This window comes from Octopus sinensis, linkage group LG18, assembly GCF_006345805.1.
Source record: "Octopus sinensis linkage group LG18, ASM634580v1, whole genome shotgun sequence".
Classification (NCBI taxonomy): Eukaryota; Metazoa; Mollusca; class Cephalopoda; order Octopoda; family Octopodidae; genus Octopus; species Octopus sinensis.
In genome coordinates this window covers 31,338,384-31,360,442 of record NC_043014.1, presented here as the reverse complement: position 1 = coordinate 31,360,442, position 22,059 = coordinate 31,338,384, and the positions used below count along the sequence as shown (strand labels likewise).

General features: G+C 37.0%; 1 protein-coding gene across 3 annotated transcripts in view; it reads left to right on the top strand.

The window, feature by feature from the left end:
* The window catches only part of LOC115221485 (TOX high mobility group box family member 4), a 130,935-nt gene that overhangs the window by 105,895 nt on the left and 2,981 nt on the right, over positions 1 to 22,059 (top strand). For 2 of the 3 annotated variants that reach the window (XM_036510849.1, XM_029791679.2), the window contains 5 exons: positions 2,647 to 2,782; positions 4,105 to 4,185; positions 6,043 to 6,315; positions 9,213 to 9,343; positions 15,016 to 15,081. In XM_036510849.1, the coding sequence (XP_036366742.1) occupies positions 2,647 to 2,782; positions 4,105 to 4,185; positions 6,043 to 6,315; positions 9,213 to 9,343; positions 15,016 to 15,081 (687 nt within the window). The remainder of the gene's footprint in view (positions 1 to 2,646; positions 2,783 to 4,104; positions 4,186 to 6,042; positions 6,316 to 9,212; positions 9,344 to 15,015; positions 15,082 to 22,059) is intronic. The other variant, XM_036510850.1, reaches the window with a different exon arrangement.

Here is a 22,059-nt window from a genome sequence, read left to right as displayed (position 1 = left end):
CGACATGCACTCATGTGTACGCCAGCACACATACACACACACAATTACGTATTCTTCTACACACTCCAACATTTACATGCACACTGTTATATTTGTATGTACACACACACACACACACACACTTTATTCACATACTTAAAGAAAGTCCTACATTTTTACATACAACACACATGTACATACACATTCATATTTACATACAAGTGCATTCACATGTGCACACAAAGTATGCTTGTGTTTGTTTTAGTGTTGTAAGATGTTGCGTCACAGGAAGAACATTTATATTTTAGTTCCTGGACACACTGTGCCTCAGGAAAGTACATCATTGTACAAAATATATTGAAATGCTTACATCTGTTCATGTATTCATCGTCTTTATTATCATGTTAGGGAAGCCAATGTGCAAACCTCTAACTGAATACCCAACCTTCCTAAAATTTCCCTCAACACCCCACATCTCAGTAGGAGAGGAAACATTAGGTAGTATAGTCCTTAACTCCTATAACAAATGTGGGTGGTCATGACTGGAAAGGATTTTAATCTTAGGTCTGTTCAATTAGAATTGACTGGGGTGGGGTGTAAACAATAATGGCATTATGCTAGATTTGAGAAATTGTTATTATTAATATTAATCAAATTCTGCTGATGTCCACTTTATCTTTCATCCTTTCGGGGTCAGTATATCAAGCACCAGATGTAATTGACTTACCTCCTCCCCTAAAATTTCAGACTGTATGCCTTTAATAGCAACCATTATGAATATTATTGGAGTGCTGAACTAAACAAAAAAGCATTGTGATATTTATAGTTGTATATTACCTTAAAATTTTGAGTTCAAATCCTAGTGTGGTTTACTTAATATTTCCATGTCTTTATTCCTTGCACCATCACGTCAAGGAATGATTCTAGCCTGTGGTGACTTCTTTGACAAATACTAATCATGGAACTCAGAACATATACTGCAAGGCATTTTGTTTAATGCTCTCTAATGATTCTGGCAATTTCCTTCCTTCATTACTAATACAGTGACATCAAATTGACCAACTGTTCCTGCACTCAAAATTTCAGGCCTCGCACAAATGTTAGAAATCAGTATTCTCAAGTTCGGATCTCATTAAAGTAGACAGAATGAGTACCAGTAATATACTAGATTGATTCAGTTGACCCTGTCTCCAATAAAAGTGTGGACTTGTAGCATTGTCAGAAAATCATTGTTTTCAGGCTAGTGGGTTAGCAGAAATGGTAAGGTCCTAGACTATTTCTTGTTTTCAGTTATTCCATAATTTCATATACTGTTGAGATCAGCTTGGCCTTTTCACCTTTCTGAGAAGGCAAATGCCTTCTACAGTAGACCAGGGTTGTATAAGAAGGCATTTGCCCAAGATGCTATACAGTGGGACTGAACCCGAAACCACATGGTTAGGAATTACACAGCCACAAACTGGTGGGTGGGGAGGATTTGGGAAGAAACAGGAAAAATGGAAATCAGTACATAAGAGTACATATATATATATATATATAGTACTCAAGAATACAGAATTTTGAAATTCTCAGCCCTTAATTACTTATGTAACTTTAGAATCAGTTTTTATACACATACACGCATGCACATGTAGATACACACACACACACAGACATGCTCTCACAGACACACACATACATAGACGCATGCACACTCATGCATATTTTCTAACAACTGTGTCCTCTTCTCATCAACACTTAAGCAATTCTGAAATAACACAGATTGCTCTAACTCTGCAAACCCACCGACACCGCCAGCACCAAACTCAACCACATGTATGGTTATGTATTATGCGAGTCTGTGTAAATGAGTAATGCTGAATATTTTGTGTCCATGATGTGTGTGCGGTGTGTAATATGTAGAATTAATATTATAAGATGTGTGTGTATATATACACTAGTGTGCACATACATGTGTATTTATATGCATGTGTGTTTGTGGAAGTTTCTTTTCTCCTCTATTGTATTGATTTCACATTGTTTCTCCTTATTATTTCATTAAACTCAGATCTAATTCAAATCAACTAATTTTGTAAGTGACTTTCACTTGCACCTCTCCCACTCTCTCTCTCTTTCTCTCTATCTATCTATCTATTTCTAGCTTTCTATCTCTCCCATGCCTGTCTCTCTTTCTCTCTCTCATTTCTGTACCATCCTACTGCCAAACAAATCCCTCCTACATTTATTACCATTCCTCATTTTCGTTGCCATTATTGTGGTAGTCAGAGGCAGCACCTCCACCATTACAGTCATCCACATCACTAGCAGCGGCGGCAGCAACAGCAGCAGCAGCAGTTCCATCTGGCATATGTTTTCCTTCTAAAATGAAAGAACAAAACGAAGAAGAAAGACCGAGAGAAAGAGAAAGAAGAAAAGAGGTGTAGGGATGTTTATCTCCATGTTTTCTGAATGACTGTATGCTTTAATTTGCAGTAGCATTATTGTTCTACCAAAATGTAGGTGTGTGTGTATGGGGGAGGTGTGCTGTGTTTTCTACTGAAATGCATGCGTGCATAGACATGTTTTATGCTAGTGAACAACAGTAGTGCCTCCAGTGCACTAGAATTCTTAGCCTAGCTGCACCGTTGAGCAAATCTGTAGTGTTGCTTTGTGTTTTTCTATTTGCAGGCCTGTATCAGCCTATGCCTTGTTTTTCCGTGATACCCAAGCAGCCATCAAAGGTCAGAACCCCAATGCCAGTTTTGGAGAAGTCTCCAAAATTGTTGCTTCCATGTGGGATGGACTTGACCCTGAACACAAAAGTGTAAGTAGATTATTTTTATTATTTTTTTTTTTTTTTAAGGCAATGAACTGGCAGACTCTTCAGCATGCCAGACGGCATTTTGTCTGTCTTTACATTCTGAGTTCAAATTCCGCCGGGGTCTACTTTGCCTTTTATCTTTTCAGGGTCGGTTGATGTGATCGACTGCCCCCCCCTCCCCACAAAATCCAGGCATCATGCCTATAGTAGAAAGGATTATTATTATTATTATCATGGTGGCAGCAAGCTGGTAGAATCATTAACTCACTGGACAAAATGCTTCAGAGCATTTCATTTGACTTTACATTCTGAGATCTAATTCCGCCAAAATCAACTTTGCCTGTCATCCCATCGAGATTGGTAAAAATAAGTACCAGTTGAACATTGGGGTTAATTTCATTGACTAGTCATCTCCTCCTCCAAAATTTCAGGTTTTGTGCCTATCGGAGAATGGATTATTATTATTATTGAAATCTGTAGTTGAGCTGGCAGAATCGTTAGCTAGTCAGACAAAATACTTAGTTACATTTCTTCCAACACTATATTCTAAGGTCAACTTTACTTTTCATCCTTTTGGGGTCGATAAAAATAAGAGTACTAGTTAAATACTAGGGTCAGTGTAATCACCTTATCACTCTTCAAAAATTGCTAGCCTTGTGCTAAAATTTGAAACCATTCTTCTTCTTATTATTATTATTATTACTATTATTAAGGCAGTGAGCTGGCAGAATCGTTAGCACACCAAGCAAAATGCTTTGTGGCATTTTGTCCATCTTTATTTTCTGAGTTCAAATTCCACCAAGGTTGACTTTGCCTTTCAACCTTTCAGAGTCGATAAATGAAGTACCAGCGAAACACTAGGGTTAATGTAACTGACTTATCTCCTCCCACAAAGTTGCTGGCCTTGTGCCAAACTTTGAAATCCTTATTGTTGTTGGTATTATCATTATTATTATTATTGTTTGTGTTGTCAAGAGTGATAGAATGTTGGAAAATGTAGTTGTAGCAGCAGCAGCTGTTGTAATTTATAATTCTATTTATTCCCACATACTTGAAACTCGGCAAAAAGAACCACATTAGCAGAAGCAGTAACAGCAGCGACAGTTTATCTGGACATAAACTGGCACCATATGGTCAAGACTGATATTTCTTGAACAATTTCTTTATTGTTGTTACTGCTCTTACTAGAAACCCCATTTCTTTTTATTCCAATATTATTCCTATTAGCACAGCACTACTACTACTACTACTACTACTACTACTACCACCACCACTATCATCATCATCACATCTAATGGAATACGTGTTTTGGGCTTATCTTTCAGGTGTACAAAAAGAAAACTGAAACTGCCAAAAAGGAGTATCTAAAACAATTAGCAGCATACAAAGCCAGTCTGGTTTCTCAGGTAAGCCAATGTCACCTCACCGAAATGTTTTGTGCCGCTGAAGACAGTGTATGTCATGTCACTGAAGGTAGTGCATGTTATGTATTACTGAAAGTACTGTATGCTTTGAGTTACTCAAGGCTTTGTATGTTGTGTCACTGAAGGCAGTGTGTGCTTTGTGTCACTGAAGGCAGTGTGTGTCTTGTGTCACTGAAGGCACTGTGTGTCTTGTGTCACTGAAGGCAGTGTGTGTCTTGTGTCACTGAAGACAGTGTGTGTCTTGTGTCACTGAAGGCAGTGTGTGTCTTGTGTCACTGAAGGCACTGTGTGTCTTGTGTCACTGAAGGCAGTGTGTGTCTTGTGTCACTGAAGACAGTGTGTGTCTTGTGTCACTGAAGGCAGTGTGTGTCTTGTGTCACTGAAGGCAGTGTGTGTCTTGTGTCACTGAAGACAGTGTGTGTCTTGTGTCACTGAAGGCAGTGTGTGTCTTGTGTCACTAAAAGCAGTGTATGTCTTGTGTCACTGAAGGCAGTGTGTGTCTTGTGTCACTAAAGGCAGTGTGTGCCTTGTGTCACTGAAGGCAGTGTGTATCTTGTGTCACTGAAGGCTGTGTGTGTCTTGTGTCACTGCATGTATGTTGTGTCAGTTAAGGTAGTACATATCTTGTGTCACCGAAGTCGGTGTATGTCTTGTATGACTAAAGGTAGTGTATGTCCTGTGTCACTGAAGGCTGTGTGTATCTTGTGTCACCGAAGGTTGTATATGTTTCGTGTCATTATAGGCAATGTGTATTGTGTCACTGAAGGCAGTGTGAAGGCATGTGGCTTAGTGGTTAGGGTACTCAGCTCTCAATCAAAAGATAGTGTGTTCAATTAGCAGCTGCACATTGTGTTTTTGAGCAAGACACTTTATTTCATTTTGCTCCAGTCCATTCAGCTAACAAAAATGCATTGTACCTATATGTTAAAGGGCCAGCCTTGTCACATTCTGTGGAGTACCCAGCCACTTGCACAAGAATTTCATGAGGAAGACTGTTCCATTGATTGAATCAACTGGAACTCTCATTGTCATAACCAACAGAGTGCCAGAAAGCAGTGTATGTCTTGTATCATAGAATTACAGGTACACTCCATCCATCCAACTGGCTTCCATTCAGTTTCCTTCTACACAATTTCACAACAAGACTTGGGGGCAACTGGAAGTTGTGACAGAGGACACTTACAATGACCCACTGTCAGACAAAAATTGGGGTGCATGGTTCTTGATTGCTTAGAAACTCCTTAATCACTTGGCCTGACACATACACACACTTGTCCTTCAATTGAGATTTAACTCACAAATAGCTGAATAACTTCTAACTTAGTGAAGCTTCAAATTTGAGCAGACTTATTGAATTGAAGCTTTTTATGGACTTAATTGAACACCGTAACTTCTTGTTATAAGAAGAATTAACACTTTAGCATTCAGATTACTCTGTCAAATGCAGTGCTTATTTATTCACATTATTTTTTGAATTAATTATACATTATCTCTTAGCTTTGAGATTTCAATGGTATGACTGTTTATTTTCAGATTAACAATGCAGGGTAGGTGTGAGAGGCAGGACCTGGCCAGTTTGAACAAAAAACAGAAAGAAAGAATATTTAGACTGAAACTGGTCAGATTGAATGCTAAAGAGTTAAATCTCATAAGTCAGCTAAGAAATGCAAACATGACAAAGAAAAATACCACACACAATTTCAAGCCTTTTGTTCCTTATATCATAGTTCTTGCAGAGTAATATACAAAATAAGGGTTCATAGTGAAGTGAATTCATAATATCCTCCAAATGTTTGGAAGTTTGATCTGTACATATTGTTATACCTTCTATCTTTCCAGACTCCAATTGATGACCTCAGTTCAGAAAAATTACAACAAAATCGGTTAATTAATTCAAAGGAATTAATGAGTGTCACGACTACTGGCCCCATGACCAAGGTCAACTCTATTGGTACTTACACGCAAATGACCCCAATGCACTCGGACTCACCTCCTTTACAGCAGATCCCTTACTCTTCCCCACCCCAGCTACCAAACCAAAATGTGGTATCAAATGCCAGTACGGTTACTTCTCCAATACACAACAACTTACAGCAAACCATTGTCAGTCAGGTAAGAGATGGTCTAGTTTCCTTTCTTCTGGCACTCATCATCACTTTTTATCGTTTCATCAATATCACCATCAATGTCAGTATTACTCTCTCTGTCATATCATCACATCATCATTAGCACTAGCAAATCTACCCATCTACGATGGAGGCATAAAATGAGGAGTGGGGTGAGTCATAACAGCAGTATGTATTGAGAAATGTGTAAATAGAGTTGATAGATTACTGGGTGGTGTCTTAGAGTAATCACATGATTGTTGGTGATCCAGCATTCTATTGCAGCTGTGTGACACATGTTTGCGACTGAGTGACACATTACAATTCAGTCCCAAACTGAAATATACTCCAGGTGTCTGTATCATGAATGGTTATGTGGACCATTCCTAATGAAAGCCAGAGCTTCCTGCAATCATTACACAAAAAGTATTAAGAGAAAAAGTGTCATTTAGATATACTTTTATTTTAGTTGTTTACACTATTTTACTCTTATACATTCAAAATTCACAAATTTCCTTATTTAAATTATGAACCATATTCCTTTTGATAATATCAGTATGATTACAAAACTTCTTTGTAGACGATATTTTTTGTTTGGTCAACACTAATTTTCAAATTACTGGAGTCCGCTGCTCTACTCATAGCGACGTAGAATTGGCTGTGTGTAAAAATACACCTACATGATCTAATGTCTGGCCCTGTACCTTGTTTACTGTGAATACATGAGCGGAATCTTTAGGATTGCAAGAAGTCAAACTAAGACTTGCCTCTCACTGTTCTATGAAAATAATGTTTGGATGTTCTGGTGCCATAGGTTATTTTGATTGACAAAACTGAGTTGTAAACAACAGCCACTTTGATTAGCCATTTCGAATCCTGCTCAAGACTGACACATTTCAATAACCACTAAATAATAACACACTGTATACTGACAAACACTTTTTCCATTTTATTTTCACTGTTAACCGTCCTCGTGACCCCCTTTATATCTACGATGGGGCCACAAACTATATGATGAAACTCCAGTGTTGCTCGTGGTCAGTGAATTTTTTTTTTTAAATGTGGAAAAGTTTATCAATTCAAAAATTGATATCCACAAAATAATCATACTTTCTGATTTTTTAATGCTAAAATCCTTCCTGATGACCGTCTTTGTAATCCTAAAAATATCATAACCATTGGTTTATACATCATCATCATATGTCCTTTTTTAGTGCTGGCATAGCCAGGGGTTACACCAAGCTCCATTGTCTGTTCTGGTATGCTTTTCCTGGGCCATCCACTCCACATAGTATACTGGGTGATTTTTATGTGGCACCAGCATGAGATACAATGACTGTATTTTTAATTTAATGATGCTTGATTTCTAGTGGTTGTCCAAAATTCTCAATCGTTAAATAAGAAAGCTAAAACATGAAAAATAAAATTGAGATTTCTTTTGGAAAATTCCCATCCCAGGATCACAAAATTTTTTGTTTTTTATTCTGGTACGATTTTGTGGTTTGCTGGTATGCCGAGAGAGATCCAGCTCTGTTTCTCATATTTTCTAAGTACAGCTGCCTTTGCTCTCAACTCATGTTCTCTATCTTTCTTATTTTGAAAATACACTTCTCTTTGGTCCTGGCTCATTTGTTCTATCCTTTGCTGATTTCTTTCCCTCCTATGCTGTAGGATACGCTTTCTCACTTCTTGGCTTATTTCGTTTCTTCTCTGTCTCATCCTTGCGCGATTTTGATTTCTTTATTTCCTCCCACTGTTCCTCAGGCAACCATTCTCTCTTTCTACACTGATGCTCTCGTGATGTGTCCCTCATGCGATTATCCACATTTTAAAACTTATTAAAACAGTAAATCTCCAAAATGATTCAGAGTGTTTCTATTGAAAAACATATACGAATGTATTAGACAGTTTTCGTTTAAAAGGTGAAAATATTTCTGAAATACCCACCTAATATGCAAGGACACCGTAATATAGGATACGGTAATTAATTATATTGTAGGAAAGTAAAAAGTAAATGGAAAAAATAGAATTGATATTTTTGATTTTGTTCAGCTCTATGAATTTTCCTTTTTTTTTATGCTTTCATCAATTGCTTGATATAAGAAAAAAGAAATTGGAAAAATCCTGACCAAAACAGAGAAACCCTAACTTAACAAAAAATATAGAAAGAGAAAGTTGTGTTTATTTCTACCATACGATACTTATTATCACTCATAGATTCATATATATGTGTGTGTGTGTCTTTTAGTTTTTAATTACTTATACACATCAACAAATGTGCCAATTGAACAACTCTGTATGGTTAGAAGACCTAAAATGGGTAGAAGACCTAAAACAAATGTGTGTTTGTATGTGTGTGTGTGTGGTTGGGTTTTTAATAACCAGGGGTCAGCTTCAGTTCAATCATAGAAAGGAATTCAAATACCTGTCAGACACTCCCTCTCTCCCTTGCTCGACACACACATCAAATTAAGTATCTTAATTTTCTCATTAAGATCGTTGCTGCTTCAGTGGCTCAGTAGGCAAGGGTGTTGAGATGTAGTAATACAACTCATGGGTGATGGTTTCAAATCTCTTCCAGAAATTACAAGAGATCTAAGCAACAAAATTTCTTTCAACAATTTCTTTCTCTTAAGTGTGACACACACATCAGGTATGTACAGAAAACAAATTGGCATATTATTATTATTAACTGAACTGATCTCTTAAGAGAATACTAGTGTTTTTCTTATGCCAATAGAATTTAGTTCACCACACAACAAGTTTAAAATAAGGAGTATTGTGTCACTTACCTCCTACCCCACCATCTCTCTCTGTATCTCTCTATATTTATATCATTCTCTCGTGTTTTTTTATTTAAAATATATCACCTATTTATGTTTACCCAATGATCCATTGTTCCAGGCGGGTCCACGAGGTATGTGCAGTGCTGGTCCTGGCATGTGTGTACGTAACGGCTGTCAAAATAATGCAATCGACAACCCAGGTTGGGACAGTGAATACTGCAGTAATGAGTGTGTGGTCAGCCATTGTCGGTAAGTTGATCTAATCTGTTTGTATTTATTTTTGCATTTATACACTTTTCAGCTAACATAAGACAGCTGGCCTACCCCAGATTTTAGTTGGGGTTTTTTTAGGGCGAGTGGGGGGTGGGTTCTTTACATGGTTGTGTGATGAAAAAGTTTGCTTTGCAACCACATGGTTTCTAGTTCAATCTCACTGTGCAACACCTTGGGCAAGAATCTTACTATAGCTTTGAGCCAACTAATGATTTGTTTGTGAATTTGGTAGACAGAAACTGTACTGAAGCTCATCATATGTGTGTGTGTATTTATATATATATATATGTATGTATACACATGCACATACATATCTGTATATAGATGTATACACACATACTATGGTCGATTTGTTCAACTAAAACTTTCAAGGTGGTACCCCAGCTTATACCCCAGTCCAATGGCTGAAACAAGTAATGGATAAAAGACACTTGGAAGTAATAAAGTCCAAATCTGGCTTGTTTGTTTGTTTTTTCTTTCTTTGACAATATGATGTTTATAGTTGCAGTATGTTGTTATATGTAGTGAGTTGCTGACCTCTCTGACCTAACTGGAGTATAATGAGAGGGTCTGTTGCTGGTTGGTATATGTGGGTTAGTGACTGTGTTGGTGTGGGCATGTAATATAAATGGATGATGACTGATTTGTTAGTTATCTCACATATGAATGGACAATGGTATCGTTGGCATGACCATATGGTATGAATAGGTGATGAGAGTATATGACCACATGATGTGGATGAACTGTGAGTGTGTTGGTATGGCCAGGTTATGGTAATGGACATTAAATTTATTTGTATGGCTTGGTATGGACATTGGATTATGTTAGTCTAGGCATGCGATATGGATGGATAACAACTTCTGTATTGATGATATCAAAATCATAATTTCTTCAGATTATCTCACCTTTAGATATGAAACATCTTTAACATTTACTTCCCCCGCAAGATCTGCTTGGTCTCCAATCATCGTTGCATGTCTCACATGCCATGCTTCTATAGCCTAATGATTAAGAGTGTTTATTACCTTCTCGTCTCTAAAGATGAAATTAATAGCTCATAAGTTGATAACCTTCTCATTAGCTCATATCAAACTTTTCAATATCTATATATGAGTGGACAAACAGTTGCTGAGCCTGAATGAATTAAGTTTCTGTAAGAAGCCTGCAAAATTTTAGGTGACATGGAGCCAAATTAAATTGTTTTAAAATTCATATATATATATTTTATTATTTATGCGCCCTTTTCAAGCCTAGCCAGGCTCATGGGCCCGGTTTCTATGGCATATGTGTTCCCCCCAGCTGGATGGGACGCCAGTCCATCGCAGCGTTACTCGAGAAACAGGAAGAAAGAGTGAGAGAAGGTTGGGGTGAAAGAGTACAACAGGGGTCGCCACCACCCCCTGCTGGAGCCTCGTGGAGCTTTTAGGTGTTTTGCTCAATAAACATACACAATGCCCAGTCTGGGAATCGAAACCGCAATCCTCCAACTGCGAGTCCGCTGCCCTATCCACTGGGCCATTGCCTTATATTGGGCTTATATATAACCCATGCCAGTATGGAAAACGGATGTTAAATGATGATATATCTATCTTATTATTTTGTTGATGACAATGACAGCATCTTGTTCTAGATACTAAAAGTGCTACCAAATGTTGTGAACTTCAAAATACTGGTTTCCTTTCACATGGCACACAACCTTCAATATAAGTATTCCTAATCAATCAGCACTGCTTGAGTTGACCAGTGGCACAAGAACAATCGATCAAACATATGTGGAAATAAGGTGACCAACATACCATTTTAAGGTTCAAACCTAAAGTTCAGCTTTTTATCAACCTCCTGTTTGTCTTTGTTGGAGGTTTTTTGGTGGTGGTCATGGGGGGGGTGTCAAGACCCACTGGCTAAAAATTATTGGGCCTATTTCAAAGTCTGTAGGATGTTTACTCAGAAAGATTGAGGATGCTATTTTGAGTAGATAGGTGATTATATATTGCTGTGTTCAAAGCACTTCATTTCATACTGCCTTGCAATCATTTTGTCATCTGACATGTAGCATGTCGTGCCACTGTGCCACCATACAGGTAATGTCAGTTTGATAGAGGGAGTGAGCTTATGTGAAGACAAACATTTGATCTCTATTCACCAATCATCCATGTGGTTGTTAAGCAAAAAATTGCAGGATCTTCATATGTCATCTAATAACAGGAAAGTCCATTGTTTGTATGTGTGTGTGTGTGCGTATGTATTCTGTATGGTTGGAAACAAACAGGTGATAGTTATAGTAAAGGTGTACCAACCAGTCTAGCTAACTGGCCAATGTATGATAATGCATGCAATCTTTTTTTGCTTAAGTTTGTCAAAAGAAGAAGGAGCCAGGATTGTAGAAATATCTATATATATGTATGTTGTATGTTCACTGTTGCAAGCATTCAGGCTGGGCATCAAATATATAGATATTTCCACAATCCTGGCTCCTTCCTCTTTTAACCAATTTAAACAAAAAAAAAGATTGCATGCTTTATCATACATTGGCCAGTTAGCTAGACTTGTTGGTACACCTTTACTACAACTATCACCTGTTTGTTTCCAACCATACAGAATTGTGACATCATAATCTGATAAGGGATAGAGACAGTTTGCATTAATATCAAGCTGTTGGGCTGACTATAATATTCATAGATATTATCCTACATATTCACTTTCATTTCAGAAAGTTCATAGTATGCATTAACCTCACGACCACCAACTTCTGTAAACCTTTGTGTTTTCTTCATACTTCACTCTAAAAAAAATAAACCTGTACATTATTTTTTAATGGCTTTGTTTTGTCTTTTTTTTTTTCTGTTTATAACTTTTTATTGAAATTTTAAGTTTCTTTATTACTTTCTGGCATTTTAATTTGCTTTAGTTTTGCTTATTTTCATATTCTTCTAATATGAATTATTCAGCTAAAGCAGAACCATTTCTTTTAACAATAAAACTGTCACGTTCATTTGTTTTCATTTGTTCATGTGTTTATTGAGCTTATTCTTTTTTCTTGTCATTTTTCATACATGTGTGTTTTCATATATATATATATATATGAATCACAGTGATACTTCCATGCCTTAGTGTTTTCTGTCCACACCTATAAAATGTGTATGTGTGTAGTGACATCTCCACACATCACTGATGTCTTTGTTTACACTTGCATCGCATTACACTTTTTTAACTTACTGTATTTATTCAATGTCAGTACAATATTCAATTCTTTTTCAACTTCTCTCTTCTATTTATACCCCTTCTCTCTCTCCCCTCCTTCCCACCTCCTCATCTTCAAATCAGACCTCCCACTCTCTAATCTATTCGCCCCCCCCCCCCGCTCCCTTTCTCTCCCACTTCCATTTCTTTCCAACTTCCTCCTTGTGTGCTATGTCTTGTCTCTTTATATAATCTTTTGCAATCTCTTTACAATTTTCAGCTGTTTATTATCCTTTCGGGTAGGGGCGATTAAATAAGTACCAGTTGCACTCTGGGACAATTTAATTGACTAGTCCCCCACCCCCCAAAATTTCAGGCTCTGTGCTTATAGTAGAAATTATCATTATTATTATTATTATTATATTATTATTATTATTATATTATTATTATTAGGCAGACAAAATGCTTTGTGGCATTTCTTCCAGTTCTTTGCGTTCTGAGTTCAAATGTCAGCTAGGTCAACTTTGCCTTTCATCCTTTCAGGGTCGATAAATTAAGTGAAACACTAGTATTGATGTAATCGATTTATCCCCTTCCCCTAAATGGCTGCCCTTGTGGCAAAATCTGAAAACATTATTATTATTATTGAGGCAGTGGATTGGCAAAAAAGTTATCATATTGGACTAAATACCTTGCGATTTCATACGTTTTGCTCTGCTTTTTTTATGTCCTGAGTTCCTGAGTCGTCACAACCAACTTTCCATCCCTCCAGAATTAATAAAATACAGTACTAATTGAGAACTGGGGTTGATGGAATCAACTAGCCCCTTCTCCCCAAAATTTCAGGCCTTGTGCTTTTAGTAGAAAGGATGATGATTATTATTATTATTATTATATTTTTAATGACAATGAATTGGCACAGTTGTTAAAGCATCACACAAAATATCTTGTGGTATTTCTTTTGCCTCTTTGTATTTTGAGTTCAAATATTGTCACGGCCGACTTTGCTTTTTTTTTCATCATTCTGTTAAACCAAGAAAATAAAGTACTAGTGACAAGTGGGTCAATTTAATCAGTTACACACACACACACACACACACACACACACACACATGATTTCTGGTCTTGTGCTTATGTTAGAAATGGTGGCAGAATTGTCAGCATGCTGAACAAAATGCTTAGTGGCATTTCGTTTGTCTTTATGTTCTGAGTTCAGCCAAAGTTGACTTCACCATACATTCTTTTGTGGGGCTCATAAAATAAATATCAGTTGAGCACTAGAGTCAATACAATCAACAAACACCTTCCTACAAAAATTTGAGTCCTTTTCACCTATAGTAGAAAGTATTATCATTTTTTTTTTTTTTGTATTTGGAAATTGTTCTAATTTACTTTTAATATTTCACAAATTATTGCTAAATTATTTTCTCTGCTGTTACCAAATGCACAAACAAATTCTATTTTATGTTTACTTTTTATTTATTTATTTATTTGCTTTTGTTCCTAAAAAGAAAATGAAAGCAATCTTAACAACATAACCACAACTCTGACATTAACTACTACCACTCTTGCTTTTACTGCACACACTGTCCCTTTTTCTCTCCACTCCACCCACTTCTTCCTGTTGCTAATTGTGATAGTTTGTTGATTAAAAGTGGGCGTTTTTCTCTTTTGTTTGTTCACTTTCACTTTGTTTCTTAACCCTTTTTACATCATCCTGTCTGGTTCTATGATAAAAACAGTCATATTTTAAAGTAATCATAGGCAAATTGTGGGCCTAAGGGACCTTCTGAATGGCATGCCTATCAAAAAATTACCTTGAATTTTTTTAGCTATGCAGCCCACCTGATAATGAGTTATGTTTCACATGGCCCACTTCTTGAAAGAAGATGCCTGCACCTGTTAAAACCATCCATGCCACATACGCATGTAAACATGTTTTATCTATAACTATGAAATCCTATATGGACAGTTAAAAGAGACACATAATTCCCCCTGGGATTTTACATCTGCCTTGAGCAATGCATATATGCATCACTAGGATTTCATAATTATGGATAAGAGATGCTTAGTGTTTGTGGCATGAAAAGTGTTAAAATATTCATACTGAAATTAAAAGCTTTCAGTTTAATTAAGTAGTCAGTCATTTTTCTAAATATCATCTTAGTTACATCAGTTAGTTAGTTTACTGAAATTCCTGCCAAATTCCTAATTATTTTCAAAAAATATATAAACAATGTATTTCAATTTGAAGCTTAATCATAAAAGGATTAACCACACCACATTTACTTACGTGCTCTGTTTGTTTGTTTCTTTCTCTCTCTGTCTATATATTTCTCTCTCTCTCTCTACATTCTTCTAACTCTGACTGTTTGCTCTCTTTAATTAATAATTTGTTTCTTGCCTCTAAAGTCTGATTGCTACTGATTAACACACTGTACGTTCACTGACAACTCCTTTATTTGTAGAGTCGGCTTGTGCAGTCAAACAGTCCAAATCGGACGACCCTGCTGCCTCAGTGTCAAACAGCAAAGGTAACCCTGTGAACATCCGTTTTAGTGATTCGTCACTGTCCACTGTTGCAATAGTTTAAACATATCTTATCTATCTATGTATGTATATACGTATGTATGTGTGTGTATCATCATAATCACTTCACGTCTGCTTTTCCATGCTTTGCATGGGTCAGACAAAATTCGCTGAGGCAGGTTATTCTACAGCCAGATACCACTCCTGCTGCCAACCCTCGCCTATTTCCAAGCTAGGAAATACTTCCTCATGGCCAGATATGTTTCTCATGGAAGACTAGAAATAAACATCATCATTTGTATCATGATGATGTTTATTTACAACCATAATGTAATTTCAAGACAAGGGTACACAAAAACACACACACAAATACATATACATGCATACATATATACATATACAATAGACTTCTTTCAGTTTCCGTCGACCAAATCCTCTCACATGGCTTTGGTCAGCCCAGGGTTATAGTAGAAGACACTTGCCCAAGGTGCCGCACAGTGGAACATAAAACCAACACTACATAGAAACAAGCTTCTCAACTGCACAGCTATACCTACATGTATCTGTATGTATGTGCTTATATATATATATACCCACATATTTGAAAATACAAGTGTACTGATAAACACTTGTGAATGGGAATGCATATGGTTTGGCTGTGTGTTTATTGTAGTAGGTTAAGTTATGTATTGAGTATGGCTGGCTGTACGAAAAGCTTTTGGTATCTAGGTTTGAAACTCTAATCACCATGACACATGTATGCACTAACACATATATATACACGCTTACAGTGTGTTTATGTTATGTTGGTGCACAGAATAATACTGGGCTGATTGCTTATTTTAAGAATTGCAAACTTTTAGATAATTGTCAGATAGTTGTTTCATCTAACTGTGTCCATGCATGTATGTATGCATGTGTATGCATGCATGCTACAATGTCGCTGTTGCCACTAGTCTTCATTTCGGTTGCATTGTTTTTGAGTTTGATGTAGGAAAAAGTTTGAATTTGATGATGCTGACCATGCTATAAGTGTAGTGAAATGGTTCATCACAATCTTATTTTCGTATATATATATAGGGTGCGGTGAATAAACTGTCGTCTAAATTACGCAAAAAGGAAAATAACACTGACATGTTAACAGATATATTTACTGAAATTACATAAAAATATCTTGAAATACTAAAGAGTAAATTTATTTAATAAAATCACCATCGGCTTCAACCATGGCCTCCAGACAATTTCAGAATTTCCTACAACTCTTCTGGATGGTTCCCTTGTTTAAGTTGGTGAATGCTGCCATTCAGTTCATCTTTGGTGTTACAGGGAGTTTTGTTGGTCTTTTGCTCAACTGCGCCCCACACCTAATAATCAAGGTGGAGTGCAGTCTGGTGAGTTAGGTCACCAGATGCTAGGGGTGATGTAGTAGCAGAAATTGTCTGGCTGGCTTCTGCTTGTGTGGCATGGTGCAGTGTCCTGTTGCCAGAGATAGGGTCTTCCAGTAACCACCCTCAAGGCAGCGCTACTTCCTCCAGGCACTTGATGCAGGCCTCCATGTTGAGTCTGAGGCTGGTGGGAAGATGAATGGAGGCATAACATCGCTATCACTAGTGATCACCCAAAGATTATGATGTTGACTGGATGTTTGATTTTTATCACTCTCAGTACATGATTTTGGGACACAGCAGGCCAACAGTTCTGTGTGTTCACCATCTAATCCTGGCAGAAGTTTTTCTCGTCTGAGAAAAAACTAAAGCATGTTTGCTTGGCGGGCCTGCTTGAGTTTATTAAAAAGCTTCATGGCACGGTCTTTCCTTTTGTCTTTGATGACTTGGGATAAAAAGTGGCCTTTTCTCATCTTGTATGAGAAATACCAAATGTCTTCATGCACTACCTTCCTGATAAGAAACTCAGACACTCCCATGTCCCTTGCAATGGACCTGATTGACTTAGAGGGATCATTGTCATCAATGGCCTGAATCTCACCAACAAATTCAGTTCTTTTCTTATCAAAGTGAGTTTTCCAAGCTGCCATACCTTCATAATCACCATTAGACTCATCCAACTCTTTCCAAATCTGCAGCACTGTCTTCAGATTGACACCCTAAAACTGAAATGTTCATATTGGAGCTTCTGGCACAAATGCCAAGCAGTACAGCATATCGTTTCCAAATTTCTGCCAGAGTGAATTGCATCATGGTGGTGTTTTTCTCACAGACAGTGCTCAGCTGACCCTAATATACTGTGTAGTTGACAAAATCCCAAAACAAACAATCTACATGTGCAAAATTAAAAATATGAAATGGCGACAATTTACCCATCACACCCTGTATATATATATATATATATATATATATATATATATATATATTATATATATATATATAGTGATACAATCAGGAATAATAGAACTCAAAACATGAGTTATATGTGTATTGTTTTATTGATATTTAGCAGAAGCAACAGAGTGACTCAGTCACTGAGAGTTTTCATGCATTGGCATTTATCAAAAGTTTTGATAAATGCCATTGCACGAAATTCTTGGCCTTTGGGTCACTCTGTGGCTTTTGCTAAATATTAATAGATATATTATATAGTCTGAATTTTTGTGATGAGGAATTATTTCACTCTAATACATTTTGGCTAGTGTTGTCATCGTGGTGGCTATGGTCATAGAATTGTATCCTCCAGCCTTCTCTATACTGAAGGTATTTGTCATATTCAGTAACTTTGTAAATTTCAAAGTGGATATTAAATTTATGGGTATAGATTGTTCTTATTCTTTTCTCCCATACCCAGGGATGTTCCTGTTTTAGTTTTTCTCCTAATACTGGAACAGACCAGAGAATGTGATCTATCTGTACTCATAGATTTAAAGCTCAAAGAATGTTACTGAACACAACAGGTACCTGAAGAAGGTGAGAGACATTGACTGTAACAGCCAAGATGCTTGGTATTTGGCTGAAATTATAGTATGTCTTATTCCAGTTCTAGAACTCCATTCTGCTCTTCATGCTACTGCTTTTTGGAATGCTTTGTTGGAATGCTTATTTTGTAACAGAAAACAAGGAATTTTTTTCTTTTTTTTTCCTTCCATTCTTGTATTTTCTATTTGGCTATCTGGGCTGTTTTGCTATCTAAGGGCTGTTTATGTGTTGTCAACTGTTGTAGAAGATAGTACTTTGGTATGTTCTCAGTTCTTTCTTATAAGTAGCTAGTTTCTTAATTTTTCCTTTGATCATGTGTTTGCTGTATTTTATTGTTTTGTTTTTTTTTAATGCTATTTTGTATCTTCTCTGTCCTATCTATATCTTCTTAATCACCCTCATCACTTTTACCACATCTACCTCTTATGTGTCACTCCCATCTCTTTCTTACTCCATTATCTCTTCTTTTCAATACTCATCTTTTCGCTCCGCCAATTTCTTTTTTGCCTCTCATATTTGCTCAGAAATCAACCTGTTTTTAATTCTTCTTCATTCTCTCTCTCTCTCTCTCTCTCTCTCTCTCTCTCTCTCTCTCTCTCACATGACAGAAAATTAAATATATAAATTCTATGCATTTTTTTTCCTTTATAATTCCTTAATTTCAAATTCCAATTTCTACCCTCCCACCAAATATTATAAAGATATAATTATCTCCCTTGTAATGCTAGCAACCACTTAGGGAACCATATGTGTTTGACACTGTTAGGTATAAGTTTGTCTGTTCTCTTTCTAACTCTCACCTCTACTCATTTTTGTCCCATTCTGTTCTCTTGTTGGTTATTTCAGCCTTCATACTCTCCCATGCTCGTACTTGTTTTGCTGACCACATTCATTTTCCTGTTGCTTTGGTTATTTTTCTCTTTTATCTTTTACTTGTTTCAATCTTTGAACTGCGACCATGTTGGGGCAACACCTTGAAGACTTTAGTCAAACAAATCAACCCCAGTGCTTTTTTTTTCTTTTTAAGCCTGGTATTTATTCTATCAGTCTCTTTTTGCCAAACTACTAGGTTACATACAAGGATGTAAACAAACCAATGCTGGTTGTCAAGCTGTGGCAGGGGACAAATACAAAGACACACACACATATGTATACAAGAGGCTTCTTTCAGTTACCATCTACTAAATTCACTCACAAGACCTTGGCAGGGGCAAGGCTTTAGTAAAAGATACTTGCCCAAGGTGCTGCACAGTGGGTATGAACCCAAGACCACATGATTGGGAAGCAAGCTTCTTACCACACACCCACACCTGGCAGGATTAGCTATAATAAGTTACGATGGCTTGAATATCAGCAGAGAGCAATGCTAGAGACTGTTTTCTTGTTTGGTAGAAATCGCTGTGGATATCTTTTCGCAGTCTTCTCTTTTTAACCAAATTTTTGTTTCTACTGTTGTTGATTCGTCTTATTGTTTCCCCACTGCTACTCTTACTCCTACCACCATCACTCCACTTGCTTTGCAATTTTCCACCTTTGCTACCTGTACACTAATTGATTAACACACCTCTAACCAGCTCTGCTCTCATTCGCCATATATATATACACGTTTTTCTACATCTTTTTCCTTTTATAATTTTCACTGTTTGTCTCTATTTCTTAAAATATGTCTCTTCCTTTCACTCTCTCTACATACATACATACATATATGCACGCACATATATTGTTTTACCTTTTTACTTCTTTCAATCATTGAACTGTAACCATGCTGGGGCACCACCTTGAGGGGTCTAGTTGAACATATCAACCCCAGTACTTCTTTTTTTTCTGAAAGCCTGGTACTTATTCTGCCAGGATATTTGGATGTAAACTCTCAAACACTGGTGGGGGACAGACACACACATACACATATATATGTATACAATGAGCTTCTTTCAGTTTCCATCTAACAAATCTAAAATCTACTCACAAGGCTTTGATCAGCATGGGCCTATTGTAGAAGTTAATTACTCAAGATGCTACACAGTGGGACTGAACCCAGAACTGTGTGGTTGAAAACCAAGCTTCTCAGTACACAGCCACGCCTTCCACTCTTTTGCATCTCTCTCTCCCTCCATTTTAAACATGTTCTCTCTTTCTCTCCTTCCCCTGCTATCTCAATACCTCAGTTTCATCCAGTTAAGCCATCATCAAACAGTTTGATAATGGCTTAACTGATCAGACTTAAAAGTTACTGTCAACAACATTCATGTATAAGAATTAAAAATATGTATATATGAGCCAGGTTATGTATATATTCTTATATAACAGTAATTACTTTGCAGCTGGAACACTGGGCCACAAATTCTAGCATGGTGGGTATGCTAGTGTTGTCAGTTGAATTGATCCTAGTTTATGGTTGGTGATCACTTTTGGGACTTCCAGAGCAGGAGTTCTCAACCATTTTTCATTTATGAACCCTTTCAATTACTATTTTATTCTGGTGAGCCCCCATAGCCATTCAACATTTAAAAACTAGTTTTATAGATACCTCTTTCAAAACTCCTATTTTGTTTGTCATACATTAACTTGTGTAGGCTGAACTTTGTAAAATGTTAGAGAAAAAACCCAGCTGCTTCTTGTAATACATACATCTAATGTTCTCAGGGACCCTTAACCTTTTAGCATTTAAACCAGTCACATCCGGCTGAAATATTCCACCTGTTTTATGTTCAAACTGGCCAGATATAATTCCTCACACTTATCCTACAATGTCATTCTAAAAATATACAATTACATCATCAAAATCTCAAACCTACAAGGTAACACATGATTAATTCAAAATAATGTTTATAAATAAGCATTACATTTGACAAAATAATCAAAATGCTAAAGGGTTAAACTATTATTGTGCGTCCCCAGTTTACTATTTTGTTGCATGGACCCCAGTTGAGAACCGCTGATGTAGAGGAATGAAATAGTCAACATTGGCTGGATTTAACATTCAGCTAATCTAGTTGACTCTAATACTTAGCGTATGTGCTTATAGGCATAGGAATGGCTGTGTGGTAAGTAGCTTGCTTATGAACCACATGGTTCCAGGTTCAGTCCCACTGCGTAGCACCTTGGGCAAGTGTCTTCTACTAGAGCCTCAGGCCGACCAAAACCTTGTGAGTGGATTTGGTAAATAGAAACTGAAAAAAGCCCGTCGTATATATAAGTATATATGTTTGTGTGTCTGTGTTTGTCCTCCCAACATCGCTTGACAACCAATGCTGGTGTTTACATCCCCGTAACTTAGTGGTTTGGCAAAAGAGACTGATAGAATTAGTACTAGGCTTACAAAGAATAAGTCCTGGGATCGATTTGCTCAACTAAAGGCAGTGCTCCAGCATGGCCGCAGTCAAATAACTGAAACCAGTAAAAGAGAGAGAAGTCTCAATCTCTGATGTTTATCTCAGATAAGGTTCATGGTACATCTAGTCTTTGACTTGATTACAATCCTTCATCAAAGCCAAGTTGCCTGTCGTAGCCTTGAATATCCTTGCAAAATGGAAATGTTGTCATACTTCTTCCACCCACCACTACATTCTTATAAATCTGTCCTCTTGCATTTACATATGTAAATGAATATTTTTGTTCTTCTTGTTCATTTTCTGAGTGAGTCTGGTACCATCATTCTGACTGTCTCTTATCGTTATCATCTCATCCGAAAAGTTCAATGTCCTTCAGTACTTCATCACATGTCTTCCTGGGTCTCCCTCTTCCATGAGTTCCATCCATACACATCACATGACCAAACCAGTGCAGTCTTCTCTCTTGCACACTGCATCTAATTCCTCTTATACCTAACTTCTCTCCCAATACCCTTGCACTCTGTTGCACATGTATACTTACATTACATTGCATACTAACCTCATTCCTATCTATAACAATTTTAAATCCTACAGCAATCACAGTTGTGTCCTGAAGTGGGTGCAAGACATGAAACTATTCAGATTTCAGGTTTCTGTTATAAATGAGCAATTTGTTGTTGTTGTTGTTGTTATAATTGTAGGGTTTTTTTTTTCTCCAATGACT